Source organism: Podarcis gaigeae (genome assembly GCF_964106915.1).
Source record: "Podarcis gaigeae genome assembly, chromosome: 14".
Lineage (NCBI taxonomy): Eukaryota > Metazoa > Chordata > Lepidosauria > Squamata > Lacertidae > Podarcis > Podarcis gaigeae.
In genome coordinates, this window is record NC_139690.1 from 13804103 (window position 1) to 13824732 (window position 20630).

The 20630-nt window shown below is 41.2% G+C and overlaps 1 protein-coding gene and 1 long non-coding RNA gene across 3 annotated transcripts in view; one reads left to right on the forward strand and one right to left on the reverse strand.

Annotated features, from left to right (window-relative positions):
- LOC310831797 lies at positions 1-20284 on the forward strand. The gene is made up of 3 exons (XR_014557961.1): positions 1-292; positions 10137-10379; positions 18886-20284. It is a non-coding gene; the product is annotated as an uncharacterized lncRNA (long non-coding RNA).
- COPS2 (COP9 signalosome subunit 2) overlaps positions 16444-20630 on the reverse strand; it is a 20487-nt gene continuing 16300 nt past the window's right edge. For both annotated transcript variants that reach the window (XM_083712793.1, XM_083712792.1), the window contains exons 11-13: positions 20306-20388; positions 18252-18310; positions 16444-17208 (exon numbers count right to left, since the gene is read on the reverse strand). In XM_083712793.1, coding sequence (XP_083568919.1) covers positions 17064-17208; positions 18252-18310; positions 20306-20388 — 287 coding nt within the window. In that variant the 3' untranslated portion in view covers positions 16444-17063. The remainder of the gene's footprint in view (positions 17209-18251; positions 18311-20305; positions 20389-20630) is intronic.

Sequence of the window (20630 nt, forward strand, 5' to 3'; positions counted from 1 at the left end):
AACGCCGGGCCTGTAAGGCTTGTTTGGAGCCCAGCTGGAGTTCATCAGAGGGAGGGCCTCGCCTTCTTCTTAGGCTTTTCTTTATTTATCTATTTATACGTCCACCTATCTAGGTGTGTTATGTCTTTGTCTGCAGTCGTATAGGCGCTCCTCCCTGTGGGAGTGAGGCCCACAGTGGGGCTTTACTTTATATGACAGGGTGAGAGCTTTCCTTGAGCTGTGTGTCAGTTCAGTCCGACCGTATGCATGCTTACTCACGAGTAAGGCCCACAATGGGATTTACGCCCGGTGAGTATGTAATAAGATTGCAGCCTAGCTGCCTAGTAAAAGAGTGTTGAGAGTGGCTGGGGAGACCCAGCCAGGTGGGCGGGGTATAAAGGATTATTTATTTATTTAGGTGTGTGTTTTTTAACTATAAAGATGCAGGGTTTTGTTTTAGGATGGGTGTCCACTGTTCTTAAACGCTTGCCTTTTATACTTGAGCTTAGCACTACATTTTTTAGGTCACGCTTTGCTTGCTTATCTGTGTATGTATGTTTTCAGTTCTGTGAAACTTATTTTATATTCTTTATTGAAAAAAATTAAAGTACATTGTCACAAGGGCGCAGAGTAAGAGAAGACACACACAAAAAGAATTAAAAAAAAGTGGAAAAGAGAACAGAACAAAAGAAAGAACTTGTATACATGACCCCCCCCCAAATATGTTATTGTAGTTAACCAGAACTTAACCTAATACCGTATTTATAAAATATCTCTGTGAAACTTGGGGGAGGTTGAATTTTACCCCTTTCTCAGTTTCTTCCAAAAATAGGTGTTTTTCCTTCATACCAGTTGTTGTGTATATATAAAATTACAAAAATTGGTTAAATGATTGAAGCTCATATACCGTATTTTTCCATCTATAAGACGCCCCCATGTATAAGACGCCTCCTATTTTGGGGGGACTCAGATTTAAGAAAATGGGGGGAGATGGCCCAGAGTATAAGACGCCCCCTAATTTTTGAAAATATTTTTTAGGGGGAAAACCTAGTCTTATACACGGAAAAATACGGTAATTAGTTGCTCAACTCACAGCACAAACCTAGCCATGCCTACTAGGAAGTAAATCCTACTGAAGCGACAAGGCTGCAATCCTATACCTAGTTTCCTTGGAGTAGTTCCCATTGAACTCAGTGGGCTTACTTCTAAGTAGATGTGCATAGGATTGCACTGTAAGATGTCTTTATCCAAGTGAATAATCTAGTTTTAATGTTTTATATGTTCATGTCCAGTGCGACTGGACAAGTTATTGCAGCCATAATGGTATCTAGTGTTATTTTAACTATAAAATGTGGCTTTGGCAAATGGGTCATTCATTCCTAATGGTCATTGGAGTCATAATTTTTTTCCAGTTTTCACACTGGATGATAAAATGTCACTAAGCATTGTATTCCTACAAAATAATTTACAGTGGTACCTCCGGTTGCGCACGGGATCCTTTCCGGAGCTCCGTTCAGATCTCGAGGAATTTGCAACCGGAGGTGCCTGTTTTGCGCATGCGCGCCGCACGATAGAACGCTTCTGCGCATGCACGCAGGGTGAAACCTGGAAAAATACTTCTGGGTTTGCTGCATGCATAACCCGGAGGATACGCAACAATAGGTGTGCGTATCCAGAGGCACCACTGTACTACTATCCTCCTCCTCCTGTTGCATTTGCCTGTCTCCAGAAATCTCTCTATCTAAATCAGGAGTCAGTAAACTTTTTCAGCGGGGCTGGTTCACTGTCCCTCAGGCCTTGTGTGGGGCCAGTCTATATATTTTTTTTGGGGGGGGGGGATGAACAAATTCCTATGTCTCACAAATAACCCAGAAATGCATTTTAAATAAAAGGACACATTCTACTCATGTAAAAACACCCTGATTCCCGAACTGTCTGCTGGCTGGATTTAGAAGGTGATTGGGCCTTAGTTTGCCTACCCCTAACCTAAATGCTTCCTTAATGCTGGAGCAAAGTTTAACTGAAGTTCATGCAGACAAATACACTAATAATTTCAGAGATAAAATCTGAGCAGAGGCAACCCTAATCAAAATGGTTGCAGGTTGTTCACCCAGGGCCATGGGGTCAAGACAACAAACCCTGTGTTTATAGGCTTATAAACCCTATGTTTATAGACACACATCTTTTCAGGTTGTATTAAGATCAAGGATGGTATGGAATGATCTAGAACACTTATTTGAATTCACTCTCAGTAATGGGCTTGTTATTCAAAAGCAAAGTCACATACGTGATCAAGCTTTGCATGAAAAACCAACAGCCTATCAATTTATATCATGTTTAGTGACAGTGACTAAATACTTCATTGGAAGTATACATGAACATACATAGCAATTATAAAGCGTGTCACCTCCTGTTGATCATGTCTCTCAATTAGAGGTTGCATTTTTGATCCTATATAGATAATGCTGACACAGAGAGTGAGGATGCTACATGCTGACCTAGATATAACCACTGGTTGTTCTAGTCAACATTATTTCCAACACACTTTTTTAAAAAAAGGCTGATTTTACTGCGTACCTTTAGATGTTTCCACAAAAATGGATTATGGATGCTTGTAAATATGTAGAATGTTTTTCAGGTGGGAAATCAAGTCTAAAGAAGACAAGAATAGTCAAAACCATCTGTTGAAGCTGGAATTTGAACTGAGGATTCCATGCTTTTAACACCAGAATGTTCCCTATTAGATTAATGGTTCACAACCAAATTGAAGACTTGGAAAACAAGTTAGAAAACATCATAGCTAGTAAAAGTGCTTTTCATAGCTGCTGATTAAATGTTGGAACATACAAACCGAAACCATCTATTTTTACTGTCACTTTGGGTAGAATCTATATCTTATAAAATAAAGTCTGAAATATTAAATATCTATATTTTCTTTGCCTTGGGGACTAGCACAAGGCAGTCCAAAGCCCACTGGTTGTATACTAACAGTGCACCAGTTTAACAATCCTAAATGTTTACCATTTATAATAATAGTATTTTAACATTCTTTTAGAAATTATTATATCTTGTGCTGTTGCACTTGTGTCCTCATGGGCTTCCCATAGACATCAGGTTGGTCAATGCGATAGCAGAATGTGGGACTAGATTTGGTCTGATCCAGGAGGGTTCTTATTATTTTCTAAGAGGCACTTATCTTTTTCGGGTGGGGAGCAGCTCAGAGACCAGGGGCGGCAGCAGCAGTTGCCCAGAGGAGCAGAGGCTGAAAGAAGGCTGCTTAAGGCCACCTCTGGAATTTATGACAGGCAAAATTTGAACCAAAGGCTTACTTTCTCACTTTGAGCAACACACTGCACCAGCTCTTTCAGAGTGTTGTATTTCTGGTTACAAACTTTAGCCCACTCCCAGGATGGGGGGCATAGTTAGTCCCTGAAGTTTCCTTCACCCCCTCTTTGTGACTGCTTCCCTTCCGTGAGGGAACAAGCAGACAGAGAGGTATGAGAATGAGTAGCAATCTCCACGCATCTTGTTCTCCCTCTCAGAAGGTGGTATGTATTAAGCCATGGGTAGGCAAACTAAGGCCCAGGGGCCGGATCTGGCCCAATCTTCTAAATCTGGCCCATGGATGGTCCGGGAATTAGTGTGTTTTTACATGAGTAGAATGTGTCCTTTTATTTAAAATGCATCTCTGGGTTATTTGTGGGACATAGGAATTCGTTCATTAACCCCCCCCCAAAAAAAAATAGTCCAGCCCCCCACAAGGTCTAAGGGACAGTGGATCGGCCCCCTGCTGAAAATGTTTGCTGACCCATGTAAGCTATTGTGCTCAGTTCCTTCTTGCAGCCATCCCAGAAACGTCTGGTTGGTCACTGTGAAAAGGATGCCGAACTAGATGGGCTGCCAGGATTGGGGCACAGTAGAAAGTTGAAAGGGTGGCTAGATCCAGAAAAAGGAAGGGCAGGACAGGGCAGGACAGGCATCAGCAGGGGGTCCTGACAAGGCACTGATATCTTGACAGCTTCCCCAAGATGCCAGGTGCTGATGCTGGTTTAGACTGAGATCACGTTGTCTAAGGGCCTCCCCAAACCTGGCACTGAACACTTGTTAAGGTTAGAAAGCACTTCTAATGTGAATCTATACTATCTTCCCCCAACCTGACTGAGAGCCAGTGTGGTGTAGTGGTTAAGTGCACCAGACCCGTAATCTGGTGAACCGGGTTCGCGTCTCCGCTCCTCCACATGCAGCTGCTGGGTGACCTTGGGCTAGTCACACTTCTCTGAAGTCTCTCAGCCCCACTCACCTCACAGAGTGTTTGTTGTGGGGGAGGAAGGGAAAGGAGAATATTAGCCGCTTTGAGACTCCTTCGGGTAGCGATAAAGCGGGATATCAAATCCAAACTACTCCTCCTCCTCCTCCTCCTCCTCCTCCTCCTCCTCCTCCTTCTTCTTCTCCCCAATGTTTTGGACTACAGTTCCCATCAGCCCAAGTCAGTACAGTGGTACCTCAGGTTAAGTACTTCTTTCGTTCCGGAGGTCCGTTCTTAACCTGAAATTGTACTTAACCTGACGCACCACTTTAGCTAATGGGGCCTCCTGCTGCTGCTGCGCCGCCGGAGCACAATTTCTGTTCTCATCCTGAAGCAAAGTTCTTAACTTGAAGCACTCTTTCTGGGTTAGCGGAGTCTGTAACCTGAAGCGTATGTAACCTGAAGCGTATGTAACCCGAGGTACCACTGCATGCCCATTAGTGAAGTATAGTAAGAATTGTGGTCCAAAACACTGGAGGGCACATCGTTGGGGAAGGCTGATCTACACCATGAAGTCAAATTGCCATACCAGAAGGAAGGAATGTTATTGCAAAAATACCCTTTACTATCCGTGATCATTTCCTCATGGCAGTTCATTTATTCAGTTCTATTGGCATAACTACAGCTGGGAAAAGCCGGTGTTCTAAATACAGCACATGGAGTGACTGCCTATTCAAGTATTGTGCAATTTAATTAACTTTGTTTGCAATGCTAAACACAATGAAAAAGTAGATATAGAACATAATATAGATTTAAATCTCTGGGAAAACTTGGGAAGAGTGATTTGAAGTTCACAGCATATTATTCTTTGAAGGCAAACTTATCTGAAAATGATTTACAGATAGCATCTAACTCCAAGTAGACTTGCTAAAATGTGCAAGTCTGAGTTGGATAAGTGCTGGAGATAAAATGAGACTGAGGGTATGTTTTATCATATGTGGTGGACTTGTAAAAGGGTAAAAGAGTCCTGGGAAATAATTTATAATGAATTGTAAAAAATGTTTAAAAGTACCTTTCCCAAAAAGCCAAATTCCTTTTTGTTAGGGATAATTCAGATGGAAATTCCCAGGTGTCAAAAAAGATTATTTATGTATGCCACTACCACAGCCCGTGTTTTATTAGCCCAAAAATGGAAAACGAGCAAGGTCCCAACTAAAGAAGAATGGCAACTTAAACCGATGGAATATGCGCAGCTTGCAGATTTAACGTATAGAGTAAGAGAACAAGAAGAAGATACGTTTAAAGAAGATTGCAAAATGTTTATCGAATATATGGGTGAAAATTGTGTACATTTAAAAACGCTGGCAGCATTAAGATAAATTCAACAGTGTAGATAAGCTTTGATGAATGTAATAATGGAATACTGAATGGTTTAGTTTATGTAAAATATGCAGGGATTTATGGTGTGCAAATTGAACCATGGAAGGAGAAGAAGGGAAGTCATTGATTGAAGGTTGTTTAAATGAATACTCTAAAATGTAAAATAGAAAAATTTAATAATATATATAAAGAAAAAGCCGGTGTTCTAAATACAGCACATGGGGTGACTGCCTGCCTATTCAAGTTCTGTATTGTACAATTTAATTAACTTTGCTTGCATTGCTAAACACACTAGGGGTTTAGCCTCATTGAAGATAGTAGGGGTTACTTCTTAAGAAACATGTAGGAGTTCTGTTATTGCAGACATATGTATGTTTGTTAATTTTTGAGATGAGATATTCTCACGTCAATAGGATTGTGAGATGACCTTACTTGATTTGGATGCAAGTTCAAACTTAATAATTCGTTATGCTTGCAACACAACTGTGAAATTCACAGTGGTTGCATTTCCCTTCCTCGCTAGGAAAACACTTGCCTTTTGCCAGTTGCCTTTTGAAGGTCTCTGTTTTTAAAATAGTTTTACTGTTTTCACAGAACAAAGAACACAATGAAGGGAGAACACATAAGGAGAGAAATAACCCCCCATACCTTAACCCACCCACCCCCGGTCAGATCAGTCATTAAAGCAAGAACAAATAAAACCAACCTAGGGTGCTAGTCCACATGCAACCATGAGAGCTAGGTGGACAAAAATATTTTTCCTTAGTGGCAACAGAATAAAGCCTGACCAAGTTGCACAAAGTGGGCCATGTCGATAACTTTATAATAATTATCAGTGTCAAGAAAAGAGAGAATAGTTGTTCCCATATCCACTACTGCAGGAGTGGGGATTTTGTGGTCCTCCATGTTGCTGGACTACAGTTCCCATCATCCCTGATGGTTCAACTGTGCTACCTTAGGTTGATGGGAGTTGGAGTCCACAACATTTGAAGGATAAGGGGTTCCCTGTTTCTGCACAAATGAGAAAATAAACAATGAGTTGTAACTTAGAGGTAGATTTCTCTCAAACAGTGAAGCTGTAATTTGTGTCCACTTCCCTGGGAATAAACCCCACTGATCACAGTGAGATTTACCTCCAAGTAACCATGCACAGGATAGGGCTGCATGAACATTTTCTTAATTTAGCCAAAAAACAAGCTGGCTGAGGCTCTTGCTTACCTGGGGACAACTTTCATTGAACTTAATGCATAGGATCAGTCCGCAATGAAGCCCCAGACTCGGGCACCTTCCTTGGAGAAGTCTAAATGGGTCTAGTACATTTTGTAGTGCTTCAAAACCTGTTTGACCAGAGCCCATGGCAGGATAAGGGGAAGTGACATATATACAACAGGCAACATATCACTGCAACGTTTCTGAAAACTATCACCTGCAAATGGAACAGGACAGTTTAAGCAGGGCTGCAAATTGATAATACAACCAGACATAGCGCATTGCACATTTTCTGTGTCCAATTGGACCCAAATCTCAATATCAAATCTACAACAGAGAGAGAGAGATATCTAAACATATTGTTGAGATCATCACAGTGATGTCAGTGCTGGGCTGAATAGCACCACACTACCTCTGGGTTTGGCAGGGGGCTAGGGAAGATTAGGAACAAGAGAAAGCACAATTCTTCCTTTTGGCAGCTGAAAGTGGAAATAAATGTGCGTATAAATGAAGTAAAGTAGCCGTTGAGCCTCTTCTTCAGTATTTAGTTTAATGTTTGATCATTGTTACCAATGTTTATTTCATCTTTTATGTTAATACAAATCAGCATTCTGCCCAACAGCGTTTTGTATTTATGTTGATATACTATTGTAGCCAAGGGCATGTGTGTCACACAGCTCAATCCCAAATACTCATGTCACTTCCTCCAATAGTATGTACTTTCTAGTAGTTAGGACTGCAATCTATGATTCTACAATAATTTTAATGTTTTGCCCCTTCATATCTTTTCCAGCATCTGCATTAAAGGAGTGCATCCTAAATATGGTTTTATACAGATCAGATCAAGCGTGCTTAAAACCCTGCAATTTAAAAGGAGAGTTTCATGATTCATTAATAAATGCAGGAGGGTAAGATATCATCAAGAAGATAAACAGTGTGTAAAGGTTTCATAACTTTTGAAAGTAAACAACTAAATCCCTCTGCAATCCACCTTTCAGTTCTTCGTAACATAGTGTTATGAGTGGGTGTTGAAATCTGATCAAGCCTTCTAATCCCTAGATTCAGCAAGGGTTAAAATATAATCCAGGCTACCTTCTTTCATTGAGGTGATCGCCTGGGTGAAAGCTAATAAGAGAGCAAAGGAAAGAGGGCTCTGTGCCAGATAATGAAATGGTGGGTCCCATCCTCCAGCTTTTTGATAATTAGAAGAACAAAGATTGAGTTTGAGAGCAGAGTTTGCAGTGATGTGACCTAGAGGGGAAAAGCTGCAGGCTGACAAGATGGAGAGTGAGCTATGGCTGATTTCTGCTTGAATTCAAGGCTGCAGCTATGGGAGTTAATGCTGTGAACCCCTCCATCATAGGCTCAGGTTGTATGTATGCATAAATAAACAAACCACATATCCTAAAGACACCACCGTCTCTGCTGTGCCTCATTCCCGATAGGGACCCCTGGAATCTCGCACCACTTTGAGATTGCAGTGGCATGCAACAATATGTTTGTGCGTGTTCTACTTCTGTTGAGAAACAACTTATTTAAAAACCCAGCCACTGCTCTCCTTCTGAGAAATGTGGGAGAACCCGTCTGCCCAGAGAATCCAGTGAAAAATGCCCACTACAAGCAGGACCTGAAACAACTGCCTTCTTTGTAATGGACATCAGGATTGTAAATCTGGAATGCAGTTCAGCTTGTTAGGAATCCTACTCCAAATGGTGTTGACTGTCAAGTTATAGCCTGTGACATTTTTCTTAAGATATTTGCTTGATCGTATTTAAAATAAATGTATTGCTACAATGAAAATGGCCATTGTACAGTTCTCTTTTATGCTCCAGCAATACATGCCCACATAAAGGTCACTTTTTTTTTTGTAAAGGCTGTTATTCAGGCTTTGTTAACAATGCAGTTCTTCAGAGCTAATCTGGGTAGTGCTTTCTGGTTCTGTTTTTATTATATGGCAGCAAAATGTCTGTCATTATGATGGGCAGATGGTGCTGTCAGGGCAGAAATCCAGAGCCCCACTCGGCTGAATGAGCAGGAGGGTCCCCCAAATGCAATAGGGATGTCTTGACACAGTTTGGACTAGGCAAAGTAATGCATATTTTCATCTGTTATTATTTATTGGATTTCCTGCCTGTCCTTGACCACAAAAAGATCCCTGTGAAGGGTTACAACAGTATAAAAATACAACATTAAAATCAATTTTTAAAAACCATCAGAAGAATAGAATGGATCCTGACAAAATAAATCTCAGATGCCAAAGGCTAGGGTAAAGAGGTACCATAAGTTTTGCTCTATAAAATGCACCAGACCACAAGACGCACCTAGTTTTTGGAGGAGGAAAACAAGGAAAAAAAATATTCTGAATCTCAGAAGCCAGAACAGCAAGAGGGATCGCTGCGCAGCGAAAGCAGCAATCCCTCTTGCTGTTCTGGCTTCTGGGATAACTGCGCAGCCTGCCTCCGCTCCATAAGACGCACACACATTTCCCCTTACTTTTTAGGAGGGAAAAAGTGTGTCTTAGAGAGCAAAAAATACAGTATGTGTATGAAGTCATTAAGTCGAGAATCTAAAACTGCATAACTGCACTGCTGGATGGCTTTCACATTCCAAGGACCCTTAGAGAGTGCTGTGGATCTGTTCATGGGCACACTGTACCCCCTTATTCAGCATCCTGAATAAGGTAGGAAACTGCCCACACCCCTCTCCATGACTGGAACAGAAAGTAGTTTTTGTACTTGCTTCAATGTGTCCCAAAGTGGAGCACTTTACCTTTCTCCATAGGAAACTTCACTGGAACTATGCCAGATATCAGCATCCAGCACCTTGCAGCAACTGTTGATGCCCCAGAAAATCAGCAGATCTCACCTGTACTGATGTATTCTAGTCCTCCCGTATTAGGATTTCAGAACTGCTGTTTCAGTTTTCTACAAGGTCCCCAACATAGTATTGTTCCAGAGCACTCTGGGGAAATTTAAATGGTATTCTAGTACAGCCTGGAGAAACTGGTCTGAAATAACCCATTCATGTGCATGTTTCCACATTAGAGCCTGTCTCTATGGTATAGTGTCAAAGCAGAATGGATTGGGTAATGTTCACGTGTGGCAAAGTTACCATTGTACTCAGATTACAAATGCAGCTGGCTGGTATGTTGGAAATAGAATGCTAGATAAGATTAACCTTTGGTCAGATCCAGCAAGACACTTCTTATGTACTGACGCCAACTGCGCCACATCCCATAAATAATTTCTTCACCGCCATCTATTCCTGAAGAAAGCACCAGCATGAACTGGCTATTCAACCACACTTTCTCAATTCTTAACAGAAGCAAGGGGAATACAGTCCTATCCCGCTGGACAAGAGAAGAAAGAGATATTGTCCAATCCATCACACATCCTTATCAGCCTATTGCATGCGTGAAGAATGAGAATGAGGGCTATGGTGGTACTCCAAAACGTCTTCTCAAAGACCCTCCTGGGGCATAGAAAGGACTCTCTGATTCTGTTGTGGCTATGCAACAGTCTCCAGCAGCTATACAGATTGCGAGGGAGGAGAGTCTGGCATAAAGGTTTGTGATGTATTCCCACTCATTTAAGGATCTCCTAGTACACATGGTACTCCCCTCCTCAGTTTATCCTCGAAACCAGCCTGCAAGGTAGCTTAGGCAGGGAGATAGTGACTTGGCCAACCAAGGTCATTCTAACCACTGCTCTCACCAATGTAGCCGGAAGTGTGTTGAACATGTGCTTGCCTTCTAGTGGTACCCATTTAGCCTTTATAGTCCCAAACAGCGGGACATTTGTGGCGCTCCCAGACAGAAGCAAGACCGATGGCAGGGCAGGTTGTGGCAATGCAACTCTACTCTCTTTTCCAACTCTCTGAATGCTGTGACCCACAGTTGCTCTCTGGACTCACGCTGAGAATCGCCTCCTATTCCAGCTGGGTGTCAAAGGAGCACCTTCACCTCTGTTGCCCTATTTGCTTGTTATGTTTGGTGGACAATGCATTCTTGGTAGTCAGCAAATTTGGTGAGGGGTAGAGCCTTTTCTAGGGTGGCAAGATTTTATCAAAAACCTCTCTTCAGCTCAGGCAAGTGCTATCATTGTTGACTCACTAAAACAAGGCTGGGGAACCTTTGACCCTCCAGATGTTGCCAAAATACAACTCCCACCAGACCCAATAAACATGGCATATAGGAGCAATATTGGGAGCAACAAAGATTCCCCATACCTGTGCTAAAGTAAGTACCTATGTTTGTAGACCTTTCCTCAACTTTTCTCAGCAGGCTGTCACGTTTCAACTCTGTCCTGTATTACCAGCTTTATTATCATTTTTATCTGTATTGATTTAAAGGTGGATGCCAGTATGTTAAACAATTGGCTGTGCATTGCTTCCAGACTGATGTGCTTGGGGCGGTATAGAAATGTTTTAATAAATAAAAATGTTTCCAGGTGAGTGTGCAAAACGTTCTTTTCCGAATGGAAAGCAAGTAGGTAAAACACTGGGCCGTATTAGCTCAGCTCTTTCATGCTTGAGGAAATTAAAAAATGGTGGTAGTGGCAAGCCCAATTCCATGGGCCTTGGGGGGGGGGGGATAAAGGGAGGTCCAGACCACACCTGGTCCCCATCTTCACTATACGTTTAAAGCAGAACCGTCTTAAACAGTCTTGACTCCCCCACTTCAAGAATCCTGGGAACTGTAGTTCGTTCAGCGCGCTGAGAGTTATTAGGAGACACTCACATGTTGCCCATTCCTCTCACAGAGCGACAGCTTTCAGAGTTCCTCAAGAAGGGAACCACTTTGAAAACTGTAGCTCTGTGGGAGAATGTAGGCCTCCTAATAGCTGCCACAACAATTTTTTAAAATTAATTTTTATTATTAAAATAATTCAGCATTAATACACACATTACGAATATACAAACATACATTTCATACAATCCTTAAAAATATTCATACATACCCACACTCAATCCCACAGACACTTCTTTTTCCCACCACCATCCCTTACCCCTCACCCCACCCTTGTGTTGAACTTCCAGTCTACTCAATTGCAATTTCTTTCCACTTCTGTTACTTTCTTTCACACACTTTTAAACCAATTTTCTGCTTCTTTTTCTGTTACACATTGTTATCCATCTTATTTAGTATTTCAGTATTTATAACGGAACTTGTTTATTCTAATAGGAGTTCTGATTTTTCCAATATAGTTTTGCAAGTATCCTTTAACCACCTTCCAGTCCTTGTCTATCTTCTCTTTTGAGATCCTTCCAATTTCTCCCATTGTTTTGGATATATTGTAATACTCCAATAATTTGGCAAGCCACTCTGTTTCTGTCGGTATAATACCACTTTTCCAATTTTTCGCAATCAATAGCCTTGCGGCTACTGTTGCGTATAAATATAATGTCTTGTTTTCTTCCTTTAGACTTCCTGGTACTATTCCCAATAGAAAACCTTCTGGTGTTTTCCTAAATGAATATCTGCCACAACATTAACAGATGATGCTTCCCAGGATTCTTTGGTGTAAGCTTTGACTATTTAACGTGGAAAGACACTGCTTTAATATTATAGGGCAGGTGGGGCTCTGGTACCAGTGGCGGTGGGCCTTGTCCTTTGGCAAAGGATGCTATGTGCTAGCACCAGCCCTGCTTGTCTACATCTGAGATCACAGTTGTGGGTCTAGGAAGGTTTATACTGGGAGGGGTGATGTGGTAGACCATCATGCACAGTGCAACATTTTTATGGAGGCGAAGGTTTTAGGGACAACACTTTGCACTAGGGATCAGGCAGGGCAGAAATGTCAGCTGTACTGCTACATAAGCAGGACCTAACCCTTCAGTGGGGTTTGCCTTCCACTTTCTGATCCCTGTTTGTTATCTCACTTCATCTACGGCAACTTGGTCTCTATTACAGTGCTGCAATTCCTCTGCCAGAAGGTGTAGGAGGACTGCAAAGATTCCTACTTGGCAGGGTCAGATTCCAGACAAGCCTCTGAATGCTGTTTAGTAGCTCACAGCAGCAGCTATGGAATGGGGATGAAGGCAGCGAAGGACAATGTGAAGATTAGAGTTGCAACCCTTAACACACTTAATAGCGAGTCAGTCCCATCAAGTTCCATGGGACTTACTTTGGCCTAAACAAACTTGAGGAAATTGCACCACAGGTAGGGCAGGATAGCAAACTGATAGCACAGAGGCTCAACCAAGTCACCAAGACAAATTTGCTTGGGTCCTGGCACCCTCGCCAGATTTTTAAGTATGTCATATTCATCCAGGGCAATGATATTATTGCTTATGGCATCATAGGGTTCTTTGGGAACAACTTAACATACATAAATTGTCCATGGACTCTCTTGGTGTTCATGTATGCATTCTGCTCATCAAGCTTATTATATACTACATGGTAAAATAGACCAACACATGCTTTTTAAAAAGCTTCAAAGCCAAAAAGTATTGCAGCTTTTTGCCTACCGAATACTGCTTTAATATGAAAGCCCAGCTACATCAGTGCTATGTTGCTAACCAAAGGACATCATAAAGCATGCTGCTCCTCTGCAGCCAATCCATTTGTTGGGTGTTATATTGGAGTGGATGAAGTGAATATTGTTTAATTATAGTGGACAGACAAAGAATGAGAAGTCCCTTACCTTCTGAATTTTATTTCTCCCTCTCTCTTTTTAACCCCTATTCTATTTCTTATTTATTTCTCTCTCTCTCTCCCTCCCCTCCTTTGTTTCCATTGCATTTAGAATCAAGTCTTAGTTAGTCTGGGCAAAAAACAGCATTTGATACTAAGTTTTGTATTTTTCTCTGTAAGCCCTAATAAAATGTATTCAAAACACAGCCAATCCATTTGTCACACTCCAGAAAAATGTTCAATTTTGCCCTGCCCCCTTCAATGAGAGCACATCTTTGGGAATTATAGAAAAGCCACAAAATGTACAGTCTGTAGCTTTAGCTGTTCAGCTGCTACAACTCTATTCAAGTTGGGGAGTGGGGAGAAACCAATAGACCTAATTTGGCTATGTCAATTACTTTCAATAGGTCTACTCTGAGTAACTTAGTGGACTACCACCTTGCGGTGGAAAATGTAAAAATTGTAGAGTTTTGCAAATTATGAACATTGGTTGCACAATTTATAAAAAGGCACATAATTTGGACTGCAGAATTTGGACTGCATTGGCGCTGAATTCTTATCCTGTAATCTACCATGAACCCTGGCTATAGAATGAGTAGGACACCTGCCACACTCTCTATACATACATACATACATACATACATACATACATACATACGAGACTATAGTTCCCATCATGGATTCCACGGTGACAAAGGCTGATGCAGGAGATACCAGCATCTTAGGGAGCTGCCTTATACAAGATTAGACCATTATTCCACCTAACTTGATATTAGCAATACATCTCCACAGTTTTCAGATAGGTCTTTCTCAGTCCTTTAGAGAGATGAACTTGGGACCTTTTACATGCTAGATATTGTTTCAAAGGATGTTGGTGTTCCTTATTTTTGTATAGAAAGCTGCTCCTTGCTATCAGCTATCTGATTTCAGATATCTATTTTGGCTCCTACTTTAAAATGACAAGCCATTTCCCAGATTTGCGTAATGTTTAATGGAAGGAGGTGGGGAATCCATTTGGATACACAGTACGTAATTCAGCCCTGGACAATAAAATTTTAATTTTTAAAATCTCAAGTAAAAAACAAACAACTCCACAGTTACCTATGTGGGCGTTTTTTTTTAAGAGTGGGGAGGAGACACTCACATCGCGATTGTGTTCCAGGTACCATTGTCTGAAACCTGTGCTGTGCTGCATAGCACACAAGGGATTGTTAAGGCATCTTCTAGAATGTACTTTCAGGTCATGTGGAACAACAATACCTCTTGAGAGCTTGATGTGCACTAGAACATATTTCAGAATGCTCTGCAACATGCAGGATTTCCATGGCAGAAGTTTGAAAGCTATTGGCCTAGGGATTGAATGCACTACTATATAGTGTGTTATACAAGCAGTAAGAAATTATTTGGTCCTGCTCACATACCCGATAGCACGTGAAGGCACCAGTGAGCTGCTAGCCAGCATCATGCGGAGGCAACACTCAAACGCAACAGTGCCTCTACATGGCAGTTGTACACATGGCCACTGCAATTTTCAAGACTGCGGTGGCTCAAAAAAACAAAACCAACAAGGGACATCATTGCAAAAAAATTAAAAAATCTTGGTAGGCATATCACCTGTAGCACTCCTCCTCTCAGAGACATCAGGTTATAAAACAGTACTTTGCTTGATCCAGTATGTTCTCAAAAGGGATGCCATGTGAGGGTGGAAGGGAAAGTTTACAAGACATCTAAAATGTATGAACCAGGATTATCCTTTCACCAGTGCTGCCAGTACAAAGGGAAGACATAAGGATACAGAATGGGAAGCAGCTGCAGGACATAGGAGAGGATGAGAATCATGGGCAGGCAGGACAAAAACTCCATCTTTGGACACACCCTGCAGGCTTTCAGAAATATTCCCACAACCACATCCCCTCAATTCCAGGAATTTACTATGAAAAGAACAAAAAGCCGACCAACACTCATTTTCAAAGTTTTACTTCTGTTAACCATATTCTATCAGATTCCATATGGAAACCTAACAGTCTCAGCTGCAATAATGCTTTGAAATACCCTCTACTGCTTCCTATTGGCAGACTGTGAAAGAACTGTCTATAGTTCACCTGCCACTTCAGAAATCCTTATATGAAAAGACCAATTCTGACTCCATAGCCATCAGGTATGACTCCTGAATGCTGGTCTTAAGTTTCTACAGTTTTTATTTATAGTTTCTCCCCCTTTTCTTTTAAAAAGAGTAAAACCACAAACTTCCATTTGGCACCACTCGTCTGAGCAATCCCATCAACCACAGCCCATGTTTATCTAAATCCAAGATTTAAAAATCCAGTTCTGCGATGTGCCAAAACAACAGTGGCTAGGACACTCTTAAGAAAGGGTTGTACATTAGCAAACAGTTAAATTGGTAATGCTTGATCAGTAGCGTTTGCATATAAATACCAAAGAGTAATACTTAAACACACGTGCAAAATTTAAGTTAATAGGTGCAGCCTGCTAAATTGTTGCACAATTAGCTAATCACATTAGATAATTAAGTGCATCCCACAGGTTTGCAACCCAATGTGGACATTTCCCACCTCCCTTTCAGTTTCAGAGCTAATATGGTTAAGATTACATCTGCACTTGTATTTTCATTAACTAAATTTAGTTCAGCCAGTCTACAAACCCATTTTAACTCCAGCTGCAAAATGTGGTTTGACGCTAACTATGGTTAGCAAGAACATTCTTATTTGAAACTGAAAGGGAAGATTCCAGTGGAGTGCTCTTGACTGACTAGCCACGGAGCAGGCAGGTTTGTACTAAGAAAATGTGGCATGTGTGGAAGTTTCACATAAGCCCCTTTGACAGATTGCAGTTGTTTAGCAGCAGAGCTTCGTAGATGGTGCCCCTGACCTTCAGAGTGCTTTCAAAATACAGGCAGAAGGCAACAACACTCTCCCTGAATCTCTTAAACACAAGCCAGCCACATAATGAAAAACACATCAAGAAACAAAAACTCTACAATTTCTGAACTGCACTGTTTATTTTTGCTGCTTGAAACCTAAGTGACAGTATGCCACCATAATTACGGGGTTTCTTCTAAACCTTTACTACACTGCAGGTACAGAAATATACGGACACATTTTTGGAGAATTGACATTTTGCAAAATGCAGCAAACATTTTGATTTATACATGAGAAAAAGGAAGTGTTCAAAAGGGTATGCATTTCAAGTTATTGCAGGTTATTTTTTTGTGAGATTTCTTTTTTCTGCAGGTAAAATATGTTTAAATTTAAACCAACAGGAACGTGTCAGTGTATTTAAAATCATGACAAACAAAACCTTCGCTCTGGTCATTAGTTGCCCCTTGACAAATTATTAGGGTGTTGCATGGTGAGGGCATGATGTCAACACAGCATAAATCCCGTGGCATTTGGTTTTCTTCTGGAGATTAAAGCTGTTTTTCTTGGGATAAATGCAGCAGCAAAACACAAACCAGCTGATCAAAAAAGCACTTCTGCCATTAACTCCAATAATTTCAGGGCACACCAACCGACAGTAGTTTTGCCATTCCCAGTTTTTAAGGTTTACATCACTGCGCTGTTGCCTTAAGTACATTTTGTAATTGCCTGTTGTTGGTTAAGCCAGCTTGCTGACTACGGCCTGATTGAGAGAATTTAGTTGGTTGGTCCATTTATCTAACGCAGTATACCGTGCTCCACCCCTCTTCTGATGATCCAGCTCAAGGAGTTGATTAACCTGATCAATTCGGCCATGAATAGTGCTAAAGCAAGAGACAAAACAAGAAATATTAAAGTGTGTCCTACAACATAGGTAATACAGGTTGATGCAATGTTATGAATGTTCCAGACAACACAAGCTGATACAAATTATGAGTGTTTCCACTCATGGCCAGGAGGTCAAGAGCACAACAAGGGGCTCATAGCGTCCTTCCCCTCCCTCCTGACATCTCCAGTTCCCTCGACTCCTCTTTCTGTAGAAGAATTATATGAATGCTACAAACTAAAGTTTGCAGACTAACTATGGTTAATAGTCCTTGGTTCAGATTAACTCTGGTGAGGGTCAAAAAGAGAAGGGTGGGATTAACAAGTCATGTGCAAGTCCATGGGACACTCCTGATTTACTGAATATGAGGATATTTTTATTATTTATTTCATAAAATTTATACACTGATTATTATTTTTAAAAAACAAAAACCTCAAAGCTGTTTCCTAAAACATAAAAAAATTACAGCAGTACTTTAAAACATGCAAAAGTTAAAATACTTAAGCAGACTATAATTACCTCAACTGCCTAAGCATCTGAATACACTTGTCTAAATAAAAATGTTTTTAAAGGTAAAGGTACCCCTGACCATTAGATCCAGTCGCGGACGACTCTGGGGTTGTGGTGCTCATCTCACTTTATAGGCCGAGGGAGTCGGCGATTATCCGCAGAAAGCTTCCGGGTCATGTGGCCAGCATGACCAAGCCGCTTCTGGTGAACCAGAGCAGTGCATGGAAACGCCGTTTACCTTCCTGCTGGAGCAGTACCTATTTATCTACTTGCACTTGACATGCTTTCGAACTGCTAGCTGGGCAGGAGCTGGGACCAAACAACGGAAGCTCACCCCGTTGCAGGGATTCGAACCGCCAGCCTTCTGATCGGCAAGCCCTAGGCTCTGTGGTTTAGACCATAGCACCATCCGCCTCCCTAAAAATGTTTTTAGCAGGCACCAAAAAGAGTGGAAGCAGGGGGAGGTAAGGATCTGGCCCAATCCAGTTCCCCACTCCTGCTATAAATAAAGGAAAAGAAAAAAATACTCACTTATCCAGTATACACTGCACAAGCAAGCTCTCCACATCAGCTACATCTATGTTTAACTCCTAAGGGAGAAAAGAGGTATCAAATATCAACGAAGCTTTGGGTAGTAAGCCTTTTTTTTCTTTATCTAGGAAAGCAAGCGTGAAGTTAAACATATAACGTCAATACCAGTATGATCACTGGGAAAGGAAGGATTAGCAGATGAAAGCCTTTAGATTCAGTGGATTGTTGCTGGCAGTGCACTTATAGCTCAATACTATAAACCAGTCTTCCCAACCTTGTGACCTCAAGAAGTTTGGACTATTGTAGTGTAACTTTTGAATAAATGTTTTTTTTTAAAGATTTTTTTTTAAAAAAAGATGCTTGGATTATAATTCCAGCACCCTGACATCTGGCCGTGCTATCTGGGGTTTAAATCTAGCAACATTTGGAGCACACCAGGTTGAGAAAAGATGCAAGTTGCAGTGGGTATATATGACGGTCAAGGAAAGGGTAGGAAAGTTTTAACACAAACAGCAGAATCAGTTATGGTTATCTTGACTTTACTTGCAGTAGTAAAACCTAAGTACAGGTAAGGCTGTTGAGAGGGACAGGGGCCGGGTTCAGATGTAATGCAAAATCATGTCTTGTTTTTTAGCTATACATTTTAAAATGTATCTAAGCCAAAGAGTTTGAAGCTGAAGTGCAAACCATGGTTTTCACAAACTACTGACACCAATTAAGACCAAGAGGCTGCTGCACCGTGGAGTGAAATCAATGAAGCTGAATTCTGAGCAGAAAGAAGGAAAGCCACTCTATAGTTACACCTTGGTTCTCAAACGCCTTGGTACTCATACTTTTTGGCTCCCGAACGCTGAAAATCCAGAAGTGTTCCGGTTTTCAAACATTTTTCAGAAGCCGAATATCCGACACGGCTTCCACTTGAATGCAGGAAGCTCCTGCAGCCAATTGGAAGCTGCGCCTTGGTTTTCGAATGTTTTCGAAGTCGAACGGACTTCTGGAACAGATTACGTTTGAGAACGAAGGTACAACTGTACCGTTGTTTTTCTTGTTGCACATCTGGAAGTTCCAATAATGGCACAGACTTTTAACTAGCTAGCATAAACCATGGCTTTGCCTTTCACATTTTAAAAAAAGCCAATGAAAACTGAATTCTGTAATAAATTGTGCAAATAACCATATCTGCCTAATTAATTTTGATTTTGCCAGCTCTGCTGAAGAACAAGTGGCTGTGCAGGCCTCTGTACCCACTGCAATTCCACTTCAGCCTCCTGTCTGGCTTTTGAGAAGGCACTGACCACAGCTTTTCAAACTTATCTTTCACAGATGTAGCTTCACAGGTTTGTGAGGAAGATGAATGTGTATCCAATAGCAGTGTTGATGTCAAATTTACCTCTCTCCCCCTCCATTTAAGAGTAGCAAATACAGAAAATAATTTGAGTTGCCAGTAGTCAACTGTTATTCACCAGACCCTCCCACTTTGATTTCTGTTCCTTTGAAAACTCTAGTTTGCTCCTGCTGCAAGTAACAACCATAATATCGGTGGCATCCATTTCACTCCAGAATGCCCTATTGAAAGAAGTGTGCATCGTGATGTAGCATCATGCACTATTGGGTGCAAGAGGGCAGTTGCTAGAGGTGGGATCTACTAGAAAATCTGCTGCCACTGACATTTGTAGCAGTGGCAAGCCAAGAAAGAACAAATGGGGTGTGTGTGTGTGGGGGGCATCATTAACTGTAAGCCCTGCTGCCACAAATTAACAGAATTTTCTTCCCACAGAAAACTGCAATTGGTTTTTGAGCCGCTCATTTTGCTGAGCCCCGACCATAACATTTGAGCCAAAACATCATCTCATCTCAACCCACTATCACAGCCTAAACTTATGCTGTGCTCCTCTGGGATTTACAGCATCTCTCACAACCCTGGCATCTGGAAGGGAAGTAGCAAACAACAAGTTGGCCAGCTGTTAAAACCTCCAAGAGAAAAAAAATATCAAGATGCAGTTTTTGTAAGCAGATTTTAGGGGTAATCCTCTGGAGACAGTGTGTTCAAATACCTTAGAAATAAAAGGAATATGTATTCTTGTGTAAGGCTTAATTAATTTTATAAGCACTTGTGTTCGGATGTTTCGCAAAAGTTCTGGAAAAGAACAAAAGCAAAGTAATTACAGTATGAATACAATGAAAGCACTTTAGATAAAAGCAAATGCATAGGTCTAATTTTATATCTAGCGATCACTACACTTTTACAGATGCATTAGACTATATATCAAACCCTAAGAATTTACTCTCAAATGACGTTTCCAGCTGGGAATTCGTGTGAAATTTAAATCAAACTATTCAACTGTATTTAAATGCTCCTAAGGCTTTCCCCCTAACTCA